The sequence below is a fragment of the Pan paniscus genome, chromosome 2 (genome assembly GCF_029289425.2).
Source record: "Pan paniscus chromosome 2, NHGRI_mPanPan1-v2.0_pri, whole genome shotgun sequence".
In the NCBI taxonomy this organism is placed as follows: domain Eukaryota; kingdom Metazoa; phylum Chordata; class Mammalia; order Primates; family Hominidae; genus Pan; species Pan paniscus.
Genome location: NC_085926.1, coordinates 33,088,191 through 33,106,676, shown reverse-complemented (window position 1 = coordinate 33,106,676; position 18,486 = coordinate 33,088,191). Strand labels below are relative to the sequence as shown.

General features: G+C 44.2%; 1 protein-coding gene across 1 annotated transcript in view; it reads right to left on the bottom strand.

The window, feature by feature from the left end:
- The window catches only part of CRTAP (cartilage associated protein), a 30,475-nt gene extending 13,650 nt beyond the window's left edge, over nt 1-16,825 (bottom strand). The window contains exons 1-3 of the mRNA XM_003826304.6: nt 14,975-16,825; nt 9,036-9,185; nt 4,922-5,093 (exon numbers count right to left, since the gene is read on the bottom strand). Coding sequence (XP_003826352.4) covers nt 4,922-5,093; nt 9,036-9,185; nt 14,975-15,712 — 1,060 coding nt within the window. The 5' untranslated portion in view covers nt 15,713-16,825. The remainder of the gene's footprint in view (nt 1-4,921; nt 5,094-9,035; nt 9,186-14,974) is intronic.
- Between the last annotated feature and the right edge of the window lie 1,661 nt (nt 16,826-18,486).

Here is an 18,486-nt window from a genome sequence, read left to right as displayed (position 1 = left end):
AAGGAGCTGAAAATCTTTAATATACAAAGTTGTTTCAAATCAATATGAAAAAGATGAACATCCACTATATAAATGGCCAAATGATATTAATAGAAATTATTAAAATGTCTAAAAAAGATTGAGAGACGCTACACCTCTTTTATAATTAAGAAATTCAATTACCACCAAAATAATTTAAACTACTAAATTGCAAAAGTTTTACAAATTCATAATGTAGTATTAAGAAGAGAACAGTGAAACTTACACTCTCATATTCTGTTGATGGAAGCAAAACAGGAACAAACTTTTTGGAGAACAATTGGGCAAAATTTATCAAAGGTTAAAATACACATATTTTCCAAGCCAGCTGTCTACTTCTAGGAAATTTTCTTTAGACATAGGCATACATAAACACTGTTTATAACAACAAACAAACAAACAAACAAACTTGTAAGTACCTAAATGCCAATCAATAGGATGAGGATTAATAAATTACAGTATATAAAAATAATAGAATCTACACAGCCTTTGAAAGAGAGTAAGGTGAACCTAAATATAGTCAAAGACTACAATTCCCATGCAGCTAGGTTGGGGCCATATGACTAGTCGTGGCCAATGACATGTTGAGAGTAACAATTAAGGAATGCTACTTCCAGGCCTAATCCCTAAAATCTCCCACATGATCCTTGGCTCCCTCCCTTTTCTCCCTTTATGCAGCTAGAAGCAAAAGACTCCAGGAGGGTTGCACACATTTTATAATACTGTGGAGGAACAAGCACTTTCAAACATTGCTGGTAGGAAGTACGAAATGATACCTTAAAACACTAAAATTAATTTACAGAAACATTTACTCTTTGAACTATTAATTCCACTTTGGTTGACTCTGAAAACACGCCTCCATACTTACTACCATCACCAACAAAAAAGCCTTACATACTTACTACCACCACCAACAAAAAATTAACATCAACAATAAGGGTGCAAACAAACATCATACATATCTTGACGTGATATCCTGAGGAGGACATTTATATAGTGGTCCAGCCAAAAATACACAACCTGAATGTAACTGTGAAGACACATCATAGAAACCCAAATTGAGGAATGTTTACAAAGTAATTAGCCTATATTCTTAAAAAATATCATTGGCATAAAAAGACAAAGAAGGCCAAAGGATTGTTCCAGATTAAAGAATTCTAAAGGAAGATGACAAATAAATAGGAAGCATGATTCTGAACTGGAACCTGTACCAGGAAAAAAAAAGGTGCTAGAAAGAACATTATTGTGACAATTAACAAAAAGAGAATATGAACTACAGATTGAATACAAGCATTGTATCTAGTATATTAAGTTTCCTGAATTTAATTACTATGGATATTGAGATAGTATTATTGTTCTTAGGAAATAAACTGAAGTATTATGGGGTAAAGAGTAATAATGCATGTGCAACATACTTCCAAATAGTTCTGAAATAAAAATAATTATACAGAGCTGGGTGCGGTGGCTCAAGCCTATAATCCCAGCACTTTGGGAGGGCAAGGCGGGCGGATCACTTGGGGTCAGGAGTTTGAAACCAGCCTGGCCAACACAGCAAAACGCTGTCTCTACTAAAAATACAAAAAATTAGCCAGGTGTGGTGGCGCCTGCCAGTAGTCCCAGCTACTCAGGAGGCTGAGGCAGGAGAATTGCTTCAACCCGGCAGGCGGAGGTTGCAGTGAGCCAAGATCGCGCCACTGCACTCCAGCCTGGGCGACAGAGCGAGACTCAGTCTCAAAAATAAAATATAATAGGCCGGGCGCGGTGGCTCACGCCTGTACTCCTAGCACTTTGGGAGGCCGAGGTGGGTGGATCACCTGAGGTCAGGAGTTCGAGACTAGCCTGGCCAACATGGTGAAATCCCGTCTCTACTAAAAATATAAAAATTAGCCAGACGTGTTGGTGCATGCCTGTAATCCCAGCTACTCGGGAGGCTGAGGCAGGAGGATCGCTTGAACCTAAGGGGCAGAGGTTGCAGTGAGCTGAGATCGTGCCGTTGCACTCCAGCCTGGGCAACAAGAGGGAAACTCCATGTCAAAAATAAATAAATAAATAAATAAAATAATAACAATAATAATTATACCCACAGCACGTATGGAGAGAGCAATAAAGTAAATGTGGCACAATCAATGTTACAAATTGGTGAATCTAGGTAAGGTGTACATGAGAGTTCTTTGTATGATTCTTCCGACTTCTCTACAGGTTTGAAATTATTTAAAAATAAAAACTAAAGAAACTCTAAATATCTATATATCTATACTGTGAGAGGAAAATAAATCTCAGGACCCCAAAATCACTAAGCCAAAGGGAAAAGTCAAGCTGGGAACCATGTAGGACAAATGTGTTTCCCATCCTATTCTTAAATAAGATAGCTACAAAAATTAAAAAAAAAAAAAAGCCACAAATCTCTCTTATAATTTGCCCACAAGGAAGTTTTTGTGGACAAAGGACAGGCAGAACTCAAAGTCATCCCTCTGCTCACATGGAACAAATGTATATATGGTTGTTTCCTTTGCTCTGTTGTCTCACTAAGCCAGACTAAAGCATAAGTGACTATTCCTGCAAATTGCATACTCAGTGAAAGGCTAATCAGAAACTCAAAAGAATGCAACCATTTGTCTCTCACCTACCTATGACCTGGAAACCCCCTCCCACTTTGGGTTGTCCTGCCTTTCTGGACTGAAGCAATGTACATCTTACATATATTGATTGATGTCTCATGTCTCCCTAAAATGTATAAAACCAAACTGTGCCCTGAGTACCTTGGGCATATGTTTTTAGGACCTCCTGAGTCTGTGTCACAAGTACATCCTTAACTTGGCAAAATAAACTGTCTAAATTGATTGAGACTTGTCTCAGATACTCTTTGATTTATAATACATATATATCTTAGCTATATCAAAGATAGATGGAGAGAGACCACAGACATTATGTGCCTCCTGATGAAAGAACTCAGCATCAACTATGAAGCAGTTGACTCCCACCAAAATTTAAAACCCCAAAACAAAATCAAACCGAGCCTGTTCAAGCCTCTACATCCAATTACCGATTTACAAGAAATACAGAAGACAGAGGAACATGGGGATACAGTCAGCAAAACCCAGACCATGGGAATCTCTACGAGACAAAAAATGCAGGTTCTTCAATAGCAAAGGGGAAAAGATATGGCGGAAGAACCTACGGATTAAACGAGCCATAAAAGATAACCAACTTGCCACAATATGGATGAAACGAGGACATTATGCCAAGTGAAATGAGTCAGTCACAAAAAGGCAAATACTGTATGACTCCACTTACGTGATGTATCTAGAGTAGTCAAATTCACAAAGAAAGTAGAAAGGTTGTTGCCAGTGGCTGGGGGGAAGGGGATATGGGGAGTTATCGCATACAGAGTTTCAATTTGGGGAAACATAAAAAGTTCTAGAGATGGATGGTGCTGATGGTTGCACAATCATGTGAATGTAGTCAATGCCACTGGAGTGTACATTGAACAATGGCTAAAATAATAAAGTTCATATTAACGTATATTTTACCACAATAAAAATTTTCAAGAGATAACCCATTGCAATGGATGGACCTTATTTGGATCCTGATTCAAACAAATGGTAAATTAAAGGCACACACATGTATTTATGACATTTCTGAAATGATTGGGACACTGTTTAGGTATTTAATGATGAGATCAAAGAATGATTGTTAAAATTCTTACAGGGGTAATAGTTTGGTGTTATGTTTAAAAAACAAAGAGTCCTTACCTTCTAAAGGTATATACTGAAATATTACAAATGAAATAATATGGCATTTGGAATCAGCTTCAAAATAACATGAGAGGAAAAGTAGGTGGGAATTAGACGAAGCTCAAGTGGCCATGAGTTGACGATTGTGAAGTTGGGTCATGGGTACATGGTGGTTTATCTACTCTTCTCTCTGTTTTTTGTATATGTTTGAAATTTTCCAGAACAAAAAGTTTTCTTAAGGCAAAAAAAAAAAACAACAAACCTACTTTGTAGAAAGAGATTAATGAATAAAAAGTGACTGAAAAAAAAAAACAAAACCGAAAACCCTGGATTCAATAACTTTAAAAGAGCTTCTCTACTGCAGGATTTCTAAGGGCCTTTAACCATTAAAGTGCACAACGATTCTTCAAGTGGGAGACGCAGTGCTCAGCCCATTCCCAGACTTATTTACAAGTACATAGACATGATACATTTATCCAAGGTACAGTCCAGATTTTACTTATCTAGTGCTTTCAGGAAGGCACAGTTCTAGGATCAGTGTTCTCAAACCACTTTGGGAAAGAGCTTCCCTTAGCCATTTCCCAGTTTCTGGAGTGATGCTGCCCAGTAAAGCACTTGGGAAATGTCTAGGCACTATAGAGAAATCTGGGCTACCTATGTGTAGAGTTTTACATTTTCTTCCTTTCTTCATTTTTCCTTTCTGTGTTTTCCAAACTTCCTATAATGAGCGCACATTGTTTTATAATCAGAAAAGAAAATTTCAAAAAGCTACCTTAGTGATGGCCACTTAAAGGTTCATTCTACCTTTGTATGTGTTGGAAAATTGCCATCTTAAAACTTATCTCAGTAATGTGAGTCACTGAGGTGCTCCTGGGCCCATTTTTATTTTTCAAAATGACTGTAGGAAATCTGTAAGCAAGTAGGGCAGACACAGAATTCTACCTTGGCAGGCCTGTGCTTGAACCTTCTCTCAGTGATTTCATTAGAAGCCCCTGCCAAGTCAAAGGTTTATCTATGCAGGTGGTGACTACCCTCAGTTACCCGTTAATAAGTATGCTCAAAAATTCCTCAGAGGCCGCTCCAGGCATCTAGCAGGCATGCAGGCAGAAACCAGACATCTAAGGAAGACTATTCCATGGGAGTAGTGAGCCTATTGACCTACCACCAACCTGCTATGGAAAGGTAGAAATCCTTGAAGTCCTTGATCTCCCTGGAACCCTCGCAGGCTGCGAGACACTCGTAAAAGGCTTTGAAGAAGTCGGGAAGGGCCAGCTCCATGTCTGTGATGGATGTTCTCCAGTTCTCACCATTGTATGCTCGCACTGCTCGGATGAACAGGCTCTGAAAGGCATGGAGAAGCCAGTGAAGCTCGCTCTTGGGCGTGAAGGGAGACAATCATGAAATCTCAAAGGGAACCAAGACCACCACCAAGCTCGCTCTCATTAGCTCTGAAGAAGCCACACTGGCCCTTGAAGAAGTCAATCAGTGAGTTACTTTATATCTAGATTTTTCTACTTTGCTTATGATGGGTACATTTCTTATTTAGTTCAATTCAAAAAGTAGCAGGCCCTTGATAATAATCTGAATTAAGGAAAATGGGAAAACTATGACAGAGATCAGATCAGTGGCTGCCAGAAGTCAGGGGTTACAGCAAAAACTTGACTACAAAAGGACAAGAGGAAATTGTTCAGGGGTGATGAAAATATTCTATGTCGTAACTATGATGGCAGTTACAGGACTGGATGTATTTGTCAAAACTTACTGCATTATACACTTAAAATTGATAAATATATTGTATATAAATTGTACCTCAATAAAACTGGTTTTTAAAATGGAATGAAAAGAAAAATATAAGTTTGAGAGCAGGTATATTAGTCTGTTCTCACATTGCTATAAAGAAATACCTCTAGCATGGCCAATATAGGGAAACCCCATCTCTACTAAAAATATAGAAATTACCAGGTGTAGTCACATGCCTGTAGTCCCAGCTACTCAGGAGGCTGAGGCACAAGAATCACTTGAACCTAGGAGGCGGAGGTGGCAGTAAGCTGAGATCGTGCCACTGTACTCCAGCCTGGGTGACAGAGCGAGACTCTGTCAAAAAAAAAAACAAACAAACCGAGACTGGGTAATTTATAAATAAAAGAGGTTTAATTGGTTCATGGTTCTGCAGGCTATACAGGAAGCATAGCAGCTTCTGCTTCTGCGGAGGCCTCAGGAAACTTACAATCACAGCAGAAAGCAAACGGGGAGCCAGCACTTCACATGGCCAGAGAAGAAGGAAGAAAGAGAGTGGGGAGGTGTTACACACTTTTAAACAACCAGGTCTCATGATAACTCACTCACTATCATGAGAATGGCACAGAGAGGATGGTGCTAAACCATTAATAAAGGATCCACTCCCATGATCCAATCACCTCCCACCAGGCCCCACCTCCAACCCTGGGGATTACAACTGGATATGAGATTTAGGTGGAGACACAGATCCAAACCAAATCAGCAGGTGTCTGTCACCCCACTTCCTCCAACAATGCAGTTAAACAGAAGTGCCACCATGCATCAGCACTAGTTACTAGGAAGGGCAACCACATGCCAGATAGTGGAAACTTCAAGGACTTTCTGCTAATTGTTGATTAGACTCGATTAGAAGAGAAATAACAGGAGGCTGAGGCAGGAGAATCATTTGAACCCAGGAGGTGGAGGTTGCAGTTAAGCCGAGATCGTGCCATTGCACTCCAGCCTGGGCAACAGGGCAAGACTTCATCTCAAAAAAAAAAAGAGAGAGAGAAATAAACTAGGACCAAGGAAGTAGCTTGGTCTCCAAGAAATAAGTAGAGATCCTGGATACACACAAAACCTGCTAACTTGCAGAGGCCAGGACAGGCCCTGAGTAAGCATGGGACCCTCCATTTGGAGTTCTCAGCTGCTCTGGAATGGTGGTATCTGAAAGCACCCCTTAGACCTAGAATTTTCACCAAGCTTAAGGCCTCAGGTAAAGACAGTGGATTTTCTTCTTCTTCTTTTTTTTTTTTTTTTTTTTTTTTGAGGCAGAGTCTTGCTCTGTCGCCCAGGCTGGAATGCAGTGGTGCAATCTCAGCTCACTGCAACCTCCGCCTCCTGGGTTCAGGCAATTCTCTCTGCCTCAGTCTCCCGAGTAGCTAGGATTACAGGTGCCTGCCAGCACGCCTGGCTAATTTTTTTGTATTTTTAGTAGAGACAGGGTTTCACCATCTTGCCCAAGCTGGTCTTGAACTCCTGACCTCGTGATCCACCCACCTCGGCCTCCCAAAGTGCTGGGATTACAGGCATGAGCCACCGCGCCTGGCCGAGGGTGGATTTTCTTAAACCTCCTGGGCAGGCCACATGCCCTGGAAATAAGACAGGCTGAGAACTGAAGGAGCCTTTCCTGAAGAATGGGTCAATAAGTAGCCAACTCCAGACAGCTGGTTCTGCAGAAGCAGCGGGGCAGCAGCAGCAGCAAGAAGGACCAAGCAGAAAGAGGAGGCCGCTGATCACACAGGAGGGCAGCACAGCCACCCCAAAAGGGCTCCAGTGAGGGCCAACAGGACTAGCTGAATTCCAGATAAGCCCAGGGCACTGACCACACGCACTCGGCTTCGTTCCCCAAACCCTGTGAAAACAACAGTGAAGACTATGAAAGGCATAAATTGCTTTTATGGGAGAATGGGAAGGGAGCAAGCAGCAGATGAGATTTCAACAACTTTTGGAAAGGCAGGAAGTGAAATAGTCACAAAGGAGGGGCCAGAGGGGAAGCAAGCTATAGGTCCCATTGGCATGCGCAGGCCTGAGGGACCACGGGAGGCTGGGGTAAGGCATGGAGCTAGAAGCAGGGCTGCAAGTTTGAACAGGCTGTTGGGGTCCTGGGTCCGCTCCCAGCACCTACCCACCCACCCACCCAAGAGATCATATCTCCCAAAGCCACTCTTCACCAGAGAGTGGCAGTTTATTTTAGAGACTTTACCCATAAAGGCTGAGGAGTCAGGGACCAGACGTAGCAGAGGCCAAGTGGAGGCATGAGGCTAAAATCAGGAAGCAGGTGAAGTATTGCTACTCACCTGAGTGACCCTGTCCCTCTCCCCACACTGGTTCTCAGACACCAGCAGAGGAGTATGCGCACCCCACCAGCCCTGCAGAAGGCTGGTGAAGTCTTCCCTGGAAAACTGACAGATACCCCCAAAAAGAGACTTCCACACATACATTTTCCCTAGCAGTCAAAAAGTGAGCCTGAGATCTGATCACTCTACAGAAAACCCTGTGGTCAGGCCTTGGGAACTATAGCTCCTAGTGGATATTTTCCACATATCCCCATTTTCTTTTCTTTTCTTTTTTTTTTTTTTTTTTTGAGACAGAGTCTCGCTCTGTCGCCCAGGCTGGAGTGCAGTGGCGCAATCTCAGCTCATTGCAACCTCCGTCTCCCGGGATGAAGTGATTCTCCTGCCTCAGCCTCTCGAGTAGCTGGGTTTACAGACATGCTGAGTCACCATGCCCAGCTAATTTTTGTATTTTTAGTAGAGACGGGGTTTCACCATATTGGCCAGGCTGGTCTCAAACTCCTGACCTCAGGTGATCCATCCGCCTCGGCCTCCCAAAGTGCTGGGATTACAGGCATGAGCCACTGTGCCCGGCCAAATCCCCATTTTCAACAATGCCCTGCCCTTGCTTGAAACCCAGGCCCCCAGTGCCTGAGTTCCAGAAGACCTTGACAATAGTGAGTGCTCAAAAGGGCGAGATCGTTCTTTCTTATTGTTGTTCTTATGACATAATTCTCATCAAAACTCTTCTTCATAGATGTGCAGATTTAAGTATCCTCTACTCTGTCACATCAGCCTTCCTAACTCGTCTTCATTTTCTACCTTAATATATTTAGGGTGTGTTTGTGTGCATGTGTGTATAAAAATATATGCCTTCTCATTTCATCAAAACTGGAGATTTATGTTTCTTATTTCTTGTGTTCCTGGTCATTTTAGATGATTTCCAAGATATGTCTTTAATCTACCCTCTTAAAACTAAATAATTAAATGACCATATTTCTAAAATGTAGCATTTAAAGGGAACATGGCTTTCAAAATCATCACGGCATACAAAATGTCATTATTAAATGGATCACTTTGTGCTAAAAGTCAATCATTTCTATTGTCATAATATTCAGCAAATGTCACCAAAAATCACTAGAGGTCCTTAGCTATCAGCAGCTGCTTATGGAGAGACATTTCTTTAACAGTCCAGGTTGCCACTAACTGCCACATAAAAATCCAAACATACTTCATATGACTTGGTTTCCAGGTCTTTAATGTAGTCCTCGGCACCAGGCAGGCTCTTATAATATGCCATGTTCCTCTTCATCATTTCGTCATCAGGATGCTTCAGTAGAAAGGTGTGAGCAGCGGCAATGGCTTTGGGGAGATTATTTGCCTAAAAGGACAAAGAATATAAAAGCTACTCCATGGATGCTAAGTGGTAATTTTTGTAAAACAAGAATATCTGCTTAGTCCTTCAGAAACTTTGTGTTGCTATAACTTTTCCAGATAAAGGTTCCGTGACTTCCAGGGCCCCTCAAGACCAAGTCCAGGCACTGTGAGACAAGTGCTGATTTCCTGAAAGCGACTGTCTGGATGGCCTCGGTCTGCCTTTCCCAATCTACTCTGCACTGGCTACATGCCCCAGGAGGCTGGCCTGTGTGGACTATAACAACAGACTCCCTCGCTCTCTGGCTTCCAAAGAGGTTCACCCATGAGGAGCCCCAGTAGATGACTGAGGAAGGGAAGAGAGTAAGGTCATGTTATTTCATTTCCTGGTTCCCTCCCTGCACAGTCCTCTTGGGCTGCTATGTCCCTTAATTGAAGGTCACAGTTCTTCTCAAGGTGACCCTCTCCATAGAGTCTCCCTCCTTCCTGGTTTCAATCACTGCTCTCTCCCCTGCCCCTTTTGGCCTAGGGTTGGTCATATCCCACTGCTATCACCCCTGCGGCAGAACACTATCTCTTGTGGATTCCCCATGCACTGCACACACCTTTGTAAATAACCACCTTCTTAAACTTTCCTCCAATTACCCAATATGACTGCACCATATCTTTTCCACTGGAACCTTGACAAATACATTGTTTTCCCAAATCCCCCACAGACCTTCTGCTAACATTCTCAATGACTCCACCACCTCCTCACTTATTCATCCATTCACGCAGCAATAAACGTCATATTACAAGAGCACCATTTCTAGGTTGTGGGTCTATAACAATAAGCAAAACAGGAAAAAAAAAATCCCCACCTGCATGGACCATATATTCTGTTAAGTTCTCCCTGTCTCCTAGTGGCCTCAATTAAGAGCCTCTCTGTTGGGCTAGTTCTGGGTTCTGCCTTCCCGCATTTTACGCCACCCTACAATCTCAGTGGTACGTCTATCTCCCCCATCAGACTATGATCCTCAGGGGACCCAGCTGTGTGTCATTCATTATCTGGATTCCTGGTGCCTCACACAGTCCTCAGGACAAGGCAGGACACAATAAGTATCTGTGATTTGAACATAATGACATTATGACCATAAAATAGAATAAAATTAATTCACATTTTCCTCTCTTTTCCCCTCTGTCTTCTCTCCATTGAAGGGGCCAATGATTCTGAGTTTCACTGCCTCAGGGGAGGTAGATATCTGGTCAGAACCAGCAAATTATTCACTTGAAAAAAGCCTGCACTCACAAAAGAGCCTGACAGGTTTGAGGGGAGAAAGAAATTGGAGAGGAGCTGCAGGAAGAAGCTGACTGGCCTGGAAGAAGAAGAGGGAGAAAGGGAATCTCCCAGGCTAGGAAAAAGGTTTCCCTTGGGATCTGTGAGAGCAGCAGGGCTGTGGGCCCCGGAGCTTCAGGGCTGGCACTTATCGGCAGTGTTCAAGATGGCAGAAGTCCTCAGGAAGAACAGGTATGTTATGGCAGGGCCTCAGGAGGGCAGGCAAATAAGGATGCAGAGGCCTCCCTGTGAGGACTCATGACCACCAACCAGAGGGCCCCCCATGCTGATGGACTCTTGGCACAACCTGGTAGGGAGAAGGGCAGGCACCTGTGCATGTGCACAGAGACTCAGCCAATCCAGAGGGATGCTCCAAGGCAGGAATTAGGGAATTCGGTTTAGACAGAGAAAATAAAGGAATATTTGGTATACCCTAGATTTCTAAGAGTCATAGGATGGCATATATCTGTACCGAATTGCCCCAGAATTGGAACCAAGTCATTTTGAGACAATGGCAGTGGCCACATCAGAGAAGTGGTGGGTGGTGATGAGGGCAGACTCCCAGATGTCAATGCTGATGTTTTGGGAATGCCAATTAGTGGCTTTTGGCAGGGCTGCCTTTAAAACAGCCCTACAGAAAGCTTCACACTCCTGGCCAGAAAAAGGCTAGTCTTCAGCTGGAAGGAAGGGAGAGGGTATGAATGCTGCCTTTTAAAGCATTTGCCAATGAAATTAGAGTCACTAATTCTCAGAACAGCACTTAGAAAGAGGGGCACAGAGGCCGGGAGCAGTGGCTCATGCCTGTAATCCCAGCACTTTAGGAGGTCGAGGTGGGTGGATCACGAGGTTAGGAGTCCAAGATCAGCCTGGCCAAGATGATGAAACCCCATCTCTACTAAAAAGACAAAAATTAGCCAGGCGCAGTGGCAGGTGCTTGTAATCCCAGCTACTCGGGAGGCTGAGGCAGGAGAATCACTTGAACCCGGGGGGCGGAGGTTGCAGTGAGCCAGGATCGCACCACTGCACTCCAGCCTGGGTGACACAGTGAGATTCCGTCTCAAAAAAGAAAGAAAGAAAGAAAGGAATAGAAAGAGGGGCACAGAGTAGGATTTTTAAGGCTTCTAACTTAGGATGTGAGTTTTACAAAACGGAATCTCTTCCTGAAGAGAAAAGAGTGATTTTATTTACTTCAACTCAGGCTCTGCAGCTGGAACATGGAAACACATCTTGGCTACCAAACCTCTGACAGACCCCAGGCAGATTTTGGAGAAGGTGGTAGGGATGGAGGGAACCACCTTGCCTTGGGTTCCTGAGATACAGCCACCAGCATGAGCCACCCTAAATCAGCCATGACACAGAGGCAGGCCCTGTGGTTCCGGGGAGATAGAGGCCACAGCCAGGCAAGGCCTGGGGTTAACAGTGCCTGTGAGTCAGTGTTCTCTGTCCAGGTCAGAGCTCAACAGTCATTAAGGATTTGATGAAGTGCTCTGGACTACTTTTTGCTTGGCCTATGAGAAAAATGAGTTTTTCGTGGAAGATGGTAATTGTGGAGAGAACCCAAAGAAAGCTAATGACATGGACCTAGAGTACGCTGGTGACGAGAAACCTATGATGCACTTGAGGCTGCACACCAGTAGCACAGCCCTTTTCTACAAGAGCACACATCCAAACCTCCTCGCCTCCCTCTGGCAGTCGGAACCCACCATTGCTATTCCAGTGATCAATTGAGGCATTTCTCCTTAATCACTGAAACAGAGAACTGCAACTCAGAACAGCAGAGTAACATTTATCCATGTCCTGCCACAGCGCACTATCTACCTTCATATCGACCTCCAGCCTTCAGGTGCCAGGTAGAATGTATGTGTCTGCCACCCATCTTTTCCTCTCTATCCATAAACAGAGTTTAAAGATGTAAACATCACTTTTTTTTGACACAAGAGTCTTGTTCTGTCACCCAGGCTGGAGTGCAGTGGTAAGATCACAGCTCACTGCAGCCTTGACTTTCTGGGCTCAAGTGATCCTCCAGCCTCAGCCTCCTGAGTAGCTGAAACTAGAAGGGCACGCCACCACACCCAGCTAATTTTTTAATGTTTTTGTACAGATGAGATCTCATTATATTGCCCAGGCTGGTCTTGAACTCTTGGACTCAAGAGATCCTCCCACCTTGGCATCCCAAAGTGCTGGGATTATAGGCATGAGCCATCATGCCAGGCCATAAACATCATTGAGAAAAAATACACCATACAATATCTCCACCAAAAATTACTTTTTCAGTTATATCTTCCATTGAAACAATTAAGTAACATTCACGTTTATTAATAAAATTCTTAGCTTTTTCCTGCCCTATAAGAGATCTCAAAATGTTAAGATGGTGGCCGGGCACGGTGGTTCAAATCCCAGACTGTAATCTCAGCATTTTGGGAGGCCAAGGTAGGTGGATCACTTGAGGTTAGAAGTTCGAGACCAGCCTGGCCAACATGGTAAAACCCCATCTCTACTAAAAATACAAAAATTAGCTGGGTGTGGTGGCACATGCCCGTATTCCCAGCTACTCAGGAGGCTGAGATACAAGAATTGCTTGCACCCAGGAGGCAGAGGTTGCAGTGAGCTGAGATCGTGCCACTGCATTCCAGTCTGGGTGACAAAGTGAAACTGTGTCTCAAAAAAAACAGATAGATAGATAGATAGTATTTTACTGACTTTCAACTAAGTGATTGTTACAAGACCTGTAAAGGGTTTTGAAGAGAAGCTATGACCATCCTAACCTTTTGGGGCCACCATGATGAAGGAGAAAACCCATGCCTTATGGTCACATTGAGTAAAATGTTCTTCCCCTCTTCCCTGTATCACTTGTTCAAATTCATCTGTATATTAAAGAAATCAGAGGTTCTAGTATTCTCTAGGTTTAAAAATAAAATGATTTCCTCTTGATTATGTGACCTAAATTTGGTTCAGAACATATTTGCCAAAAGCTATACAAAAAAAGAATTAGATAAGTCATTTTTAGCTTAAAAAATGATGCTTCGTATGAACCAGCCCTCATTTTCAACATTCTGGAATTTTATTAATCTCATTCCCTGCTTCTGTTTTAAAACTGTTTTCTTTTAATTGCCAGAACAAACATTCACAAAACTGATACTTTAAATAAAACTGTAACTAAGCATAGAAGTATAGAAGTAACCCAGCTTTTCCCCTCTTTGGGGTTTTGTGTTATTTTATTGCTCATATAAATACAACATACACGTGGCTCTGTCTCGGTGGAAATCTGAAAAAACAGATCTTGCAGTCTGGAAACTGAAAACAAAGTTTAAAAACAAAAACCTTCTACCTCAAGAGTCTAGGATATGCCATGAATCTATTTTTGTAGTAATTTTAAAAAACACAATATATTCCTTTTAAAATCTTTCTCAGAGAAAGGAGAAACTGGGCTTTGAGAGGGCTCTTTTAGCCAAACCCTGTGAAGACCCACCAAGCTAGAGCCTCTTTATCTAGTGACAGGGAATCTAACCATTCTTAAAACTTGTGGGTCCTCGGAGTGAGAACCCATAGGATAGAGAACTGCAATTTGTGGCTATTTTTAGCCAGCAATCACAGAGAGAACTTAAGCAGCCATTAAAAGGAGGCAGTGAACTGTGTTAAATTCTAGATGAAAGAGAGAAACAGCGGAGAGGGCCAATCCTGATGACTCACGGTGCACGAGGTCCCCTTTAAGCAGGGATGTGTCCTTGCAAGGAGTCCCTGCCCTTCCCTGGCCTCAATTTCATCCTCTTTAAAAGGAACTAGTCAGCTGGGTGCAATGGCTCACGACTGTAATCCCAGAACTCTGGGAGGCGAGGTGGGAGGATCACTTGAGTTCGGGAGTTCGAGATCAGCCTGGGCAACGTGGCGAAACTCTGTCTCTACAAAAAATACCAAAAAATTAGCTAGGTGTGGTGGCGCGCGCCTATAATCCCAGCTACTCAGGAGGCTGAGGTGGAGGATCACCTGAGCCTGAGGAGGTCAAGGCTGCAGTGAGCCATGATAGCGCCTCTGCACTCCAGCCTGGGCGACTGTGAGACCCTGTCTCAACAAAAAATAAAAATAAAAGGTACTTGTCGGCTCCTCAGGTCTTCTGCTTTATTATCGCAAGTCACCAATCACTTGAGAAAAAACGCGACTTTAATGGTATATACAGAAAAGAGGCGTCTGCCCTCAAATAACAGAGAACATTTATCAGGCACTTTGTTGGGTGCCTGGCGCTGTACTGCGTTCTGTGTACGTATTCTCTACCTTAGAGTTACCCTTCAAGAAAGGCATTTTCATCTTTAGTTGAGATGAAGAAGGAGGCAGGATTTGGAGGAGACCTTTGGCGAGGCTGGATGGGAGGGAGCCAGGTCTAGAACTGGAGGGGCAACGCGGCCCTGGGCGCAGGGGCGGGGCCAGGGCCTGGAGGCTGGGTCAGGGGCGGGGCCGGGGCCTGGGACGGGGCGAGGCGGACTTGCCTTGAAGTAAGCGAACTGCAGGAACTTGTAGGGCTCGCGGCGCTGGAAGTCCGCCAGCACCTCGCGGCTGGGCTGGGACTGGCGGAAGGCTGGCAGGCCCTGCTTGCAGCGCTTGAGGCAGTGCGCGCGGCGCAGCAGGCCCCCGAAGAGGCGCAGCTCGGGATAGCTGGCGAGGCCGGCGGCGGGCTCGGGCTGCGGCGCGGCGCTGCAGTTGCGGTGGCAGAAGGCCTCGCTGTCGCGCAGCAAGCGGTGCAGCCGCAGGCTGATCTCCAGGTAGCCCACGCTCTCGGCCCAGTGCTCGCCGCTGTACTTGTCCAGCGCGTGCCGGTAGGCCGACTCAAGCGGCATCAGCTCGTCCCGTGGGAAGCTGCGGAAGCTGTAGCGTTCGTATTGGGCGCGCCCGGCGCGCAGCGCGCAGGCCACGCACAGCAGCGCTAGCAGCGCCGCGGCCCCCCGGCGCTCCGGCCCCATCGCGCCCGGCGAAAGAAAGGAAGGAAGGAAGGGACGAAGGAAGGGAAAAGGGGAGGGAGAAGGAAAGGAAAGAGGACGGTGCGACGCGGCGGGCCCAGTGCTTTCGGGGCGGGGACGCCAGCCTCCGGCCCGCCCCGTCCGGCCGCCCCTCCCCACCCAGCCGGGGGATCTGGGCGCCAGCTGCCAGCGCCGAGAGGGTGCCCAGGGAAGGCGCGCTGCGCACTGGTTCACGCAGGCTGATGCGCATGATGGGGCTCTGCCGCTCATTCACTTGGAGACCCGCCTGCAAGGCCGACGCGGCCCTAATAGATTATATACATCGGCCCTACGGTCTATATAATCTGCGATCTTTATATTCGCTTGGAGGTTTGTGAAAACGAAGATTCCTGGGCTGTGCCCCCAGAGTTTCTGATTCAGAAAGTCTGGGGTGGAGGTCTGACGATTTGTGTGTTTAACCAGCACCCTGATGAGGCTAATGCTGCGGGCCCAAGGGCCGCACTTTTAATAGCACTGCCCAACCTCAAATTTTAGTGAGAGAAAAAGACAGTGCAAAAATAAAATTAATAAGGATGTCAGCACTTTGTAAACTGTATAGCTAGTCAGGTTGAAGATGTGCACACCTTATGAATCTGCAACACCATTCGGTGGAATATGCTGGAGAAGCTTGCGCGTGTGCATCAAAAAACATGGATGGAATGTTAATGGCAGCACTTTAAAAAAATCTTTAAACTTTTAAATCTTGAAATAATTTACAAGAAAGCTGCAAAAACAGTACAAAAAATTCCTATATACCCTTCATCAAGATTCACAAGTTGCTAACGTTATACCACATTTCTATCTTTACATTTTTTTCTGACTCATTTGAGATAGGTTGCATATATCAGGCCCACTGTCCCTTAGTCTTTTTTTTCTTTTTTTTTTTTCTTTTTTTTTTTGAGACAGAGTCTCGCCCTGTCACCCAGGCTGGAGTGCAGTGGCGCGATCTCGGCTCACTGCAACCTCCGCCTCCCGGGTTCAAGCAATTCTCCCTGCCTTAGCCTCCCGAGTAGCTGGGATCACAGGCACACGCCACCATACCTGGCTAATTTTTCTATTTTTTACTAGAGATGAGGTTTTGCCATGTTGGCCAGGCTGTTCTTGAACTCCTGACCTTAGGTGATCTACCCGCCTCTGCCTCCCAAAGTGCTGGGGTTACAGGCGTGAGCCACCGTGCCCAACCCCTTAGTCTTTCAGTATGTATGTCCTAAGAATGAAACTACCAGACAATCAAATTTAGGAAATTTAATACTGATAGAAGACTTCAATCATGTTCCATTTCCAGTTTTGTCAGCTGTTCCAATTATGTCTTTCATGGCACTTTTTTCTCTTAGGATGCAGTCCATCCATGATCACTGTTACATCTAGTCTATTTCATATCCTTTAAACTGGTTCCTCGGCTTTTCTTGTCATGCCGTTGTCATTTTTGAAAAATATAGGCCAAAACAGCAATGAGATACCACTACAAAATCCAAAACACTGACAATGTCACATGCTGACAAGGATGTGGAGCAACAGGAACTCTCATTCATTGATAGTGGCAATGCAAAATGGTACATACAGTTTAGAAGACAGTTGGGCCGTTTCTTACAAAACTAGGCATACTCTACTCATACAATCCAGAAATTGCACTTCTTGGTATTTACCCAAATGGGTTAAAACTTATGCACACACCTGCGAATGGATGTTTGTAGCAACTTTATTCACAATTACCATAACTTGGAATCAACCAAGATGTCCTTCAGTGGGTAAGTGGATACATAAACTGTGGTATATACACACAATGGAATTTTATTCCAAGCCAAAAAGAAATGAGCTATCAAGCCATGAAAAGACATGGAGAAGTCTTAAGTGCATATTACTAGGTTGAAAGAAGCCAATCTGAAAACGCTACATACTGTGTGATTCCAGCCAAATGACATTCTGGAAAAGGCAAAACTGTGGAGACAGTAAAAGGATCAGTGGTTGCTGAGAATTATGGAAAGGGAGGAATGAATGGGTAGAGAACACAGGATTATTGGAGCAGTGAAACAATTCTATATGATAGTATAATGGTGGATATATGCTATACATTTGTTAAAATCCATAATATGTACAACACTAAGAGTGAGCCCTAATGTAAACCGGACTTTGGGTGATAACGATGTGTTGATGTAGGTTCAAATGTACCATTCTAGTGCAAGACATTGACAGTGGGGGAGCTTGCGCATGTTGTAGGGTCATGGAGTATATTTGAACTCTGTAGTTTCCGCTCAGTTTCGCTATGAATCTAAAACCACTCTAAAAAATAAAGTCTTTTTTTTTTGTTTTTTGTTTTGTTTTGAGATGGAGTCTCGCTCTGCTGCAGAGGCTGGAGTGCAATGGCATGATCTCAGCTCACTGCAATCTCCACCTCCAGGGTTCAAGCGATTCTCCTGCCTCAGCCTCCTGAGTAGCTAAGATTACAGGCCCGTGCCACCATGCCAGGCTAATTTTTGTATTTTTAGTAGAGACTGGTTTCACCGTATTGGTCAGTCTGGTCTCGAACTCCTGACCTCATGATCCACCCGCCTCGGCCTCCTGAAGTGCTGGGATTACAGGCATGAGCCACCGCGCCTGGCCTTTTTTTTTTTTTTTTTAAAGAACACAGGCCGGTTAACTTTATAAAAAGTTCCTCATTTGAGGTTTTCCTGATGTTTCCTCATGACTAAATTCAGATTAAGCTCATGACTAAATTCAGATTAAGCTCATGACTAAATTCAGATTAAGCTCTTTGGCTAGAATGCCACAGAAGCAATGTGCCATCTGTCTCAGGTGTAAAATCTAAATAACACAATGCCCACCCCTTGTCTGTGTTAATTGTGATCATTTTATTAAGGTGATGTCTGTTTTCCCTACTTCATTTGTTTTCTTTTGTAATTAACAAGTGTCTACAGTAAGGTAACGCAACATTGTTCTTAATGGCAGAAAGCAGGAATAACCTGTCCATAAACAGAAGAGTAGATTTAAAAAAAAATGAGAGTAAA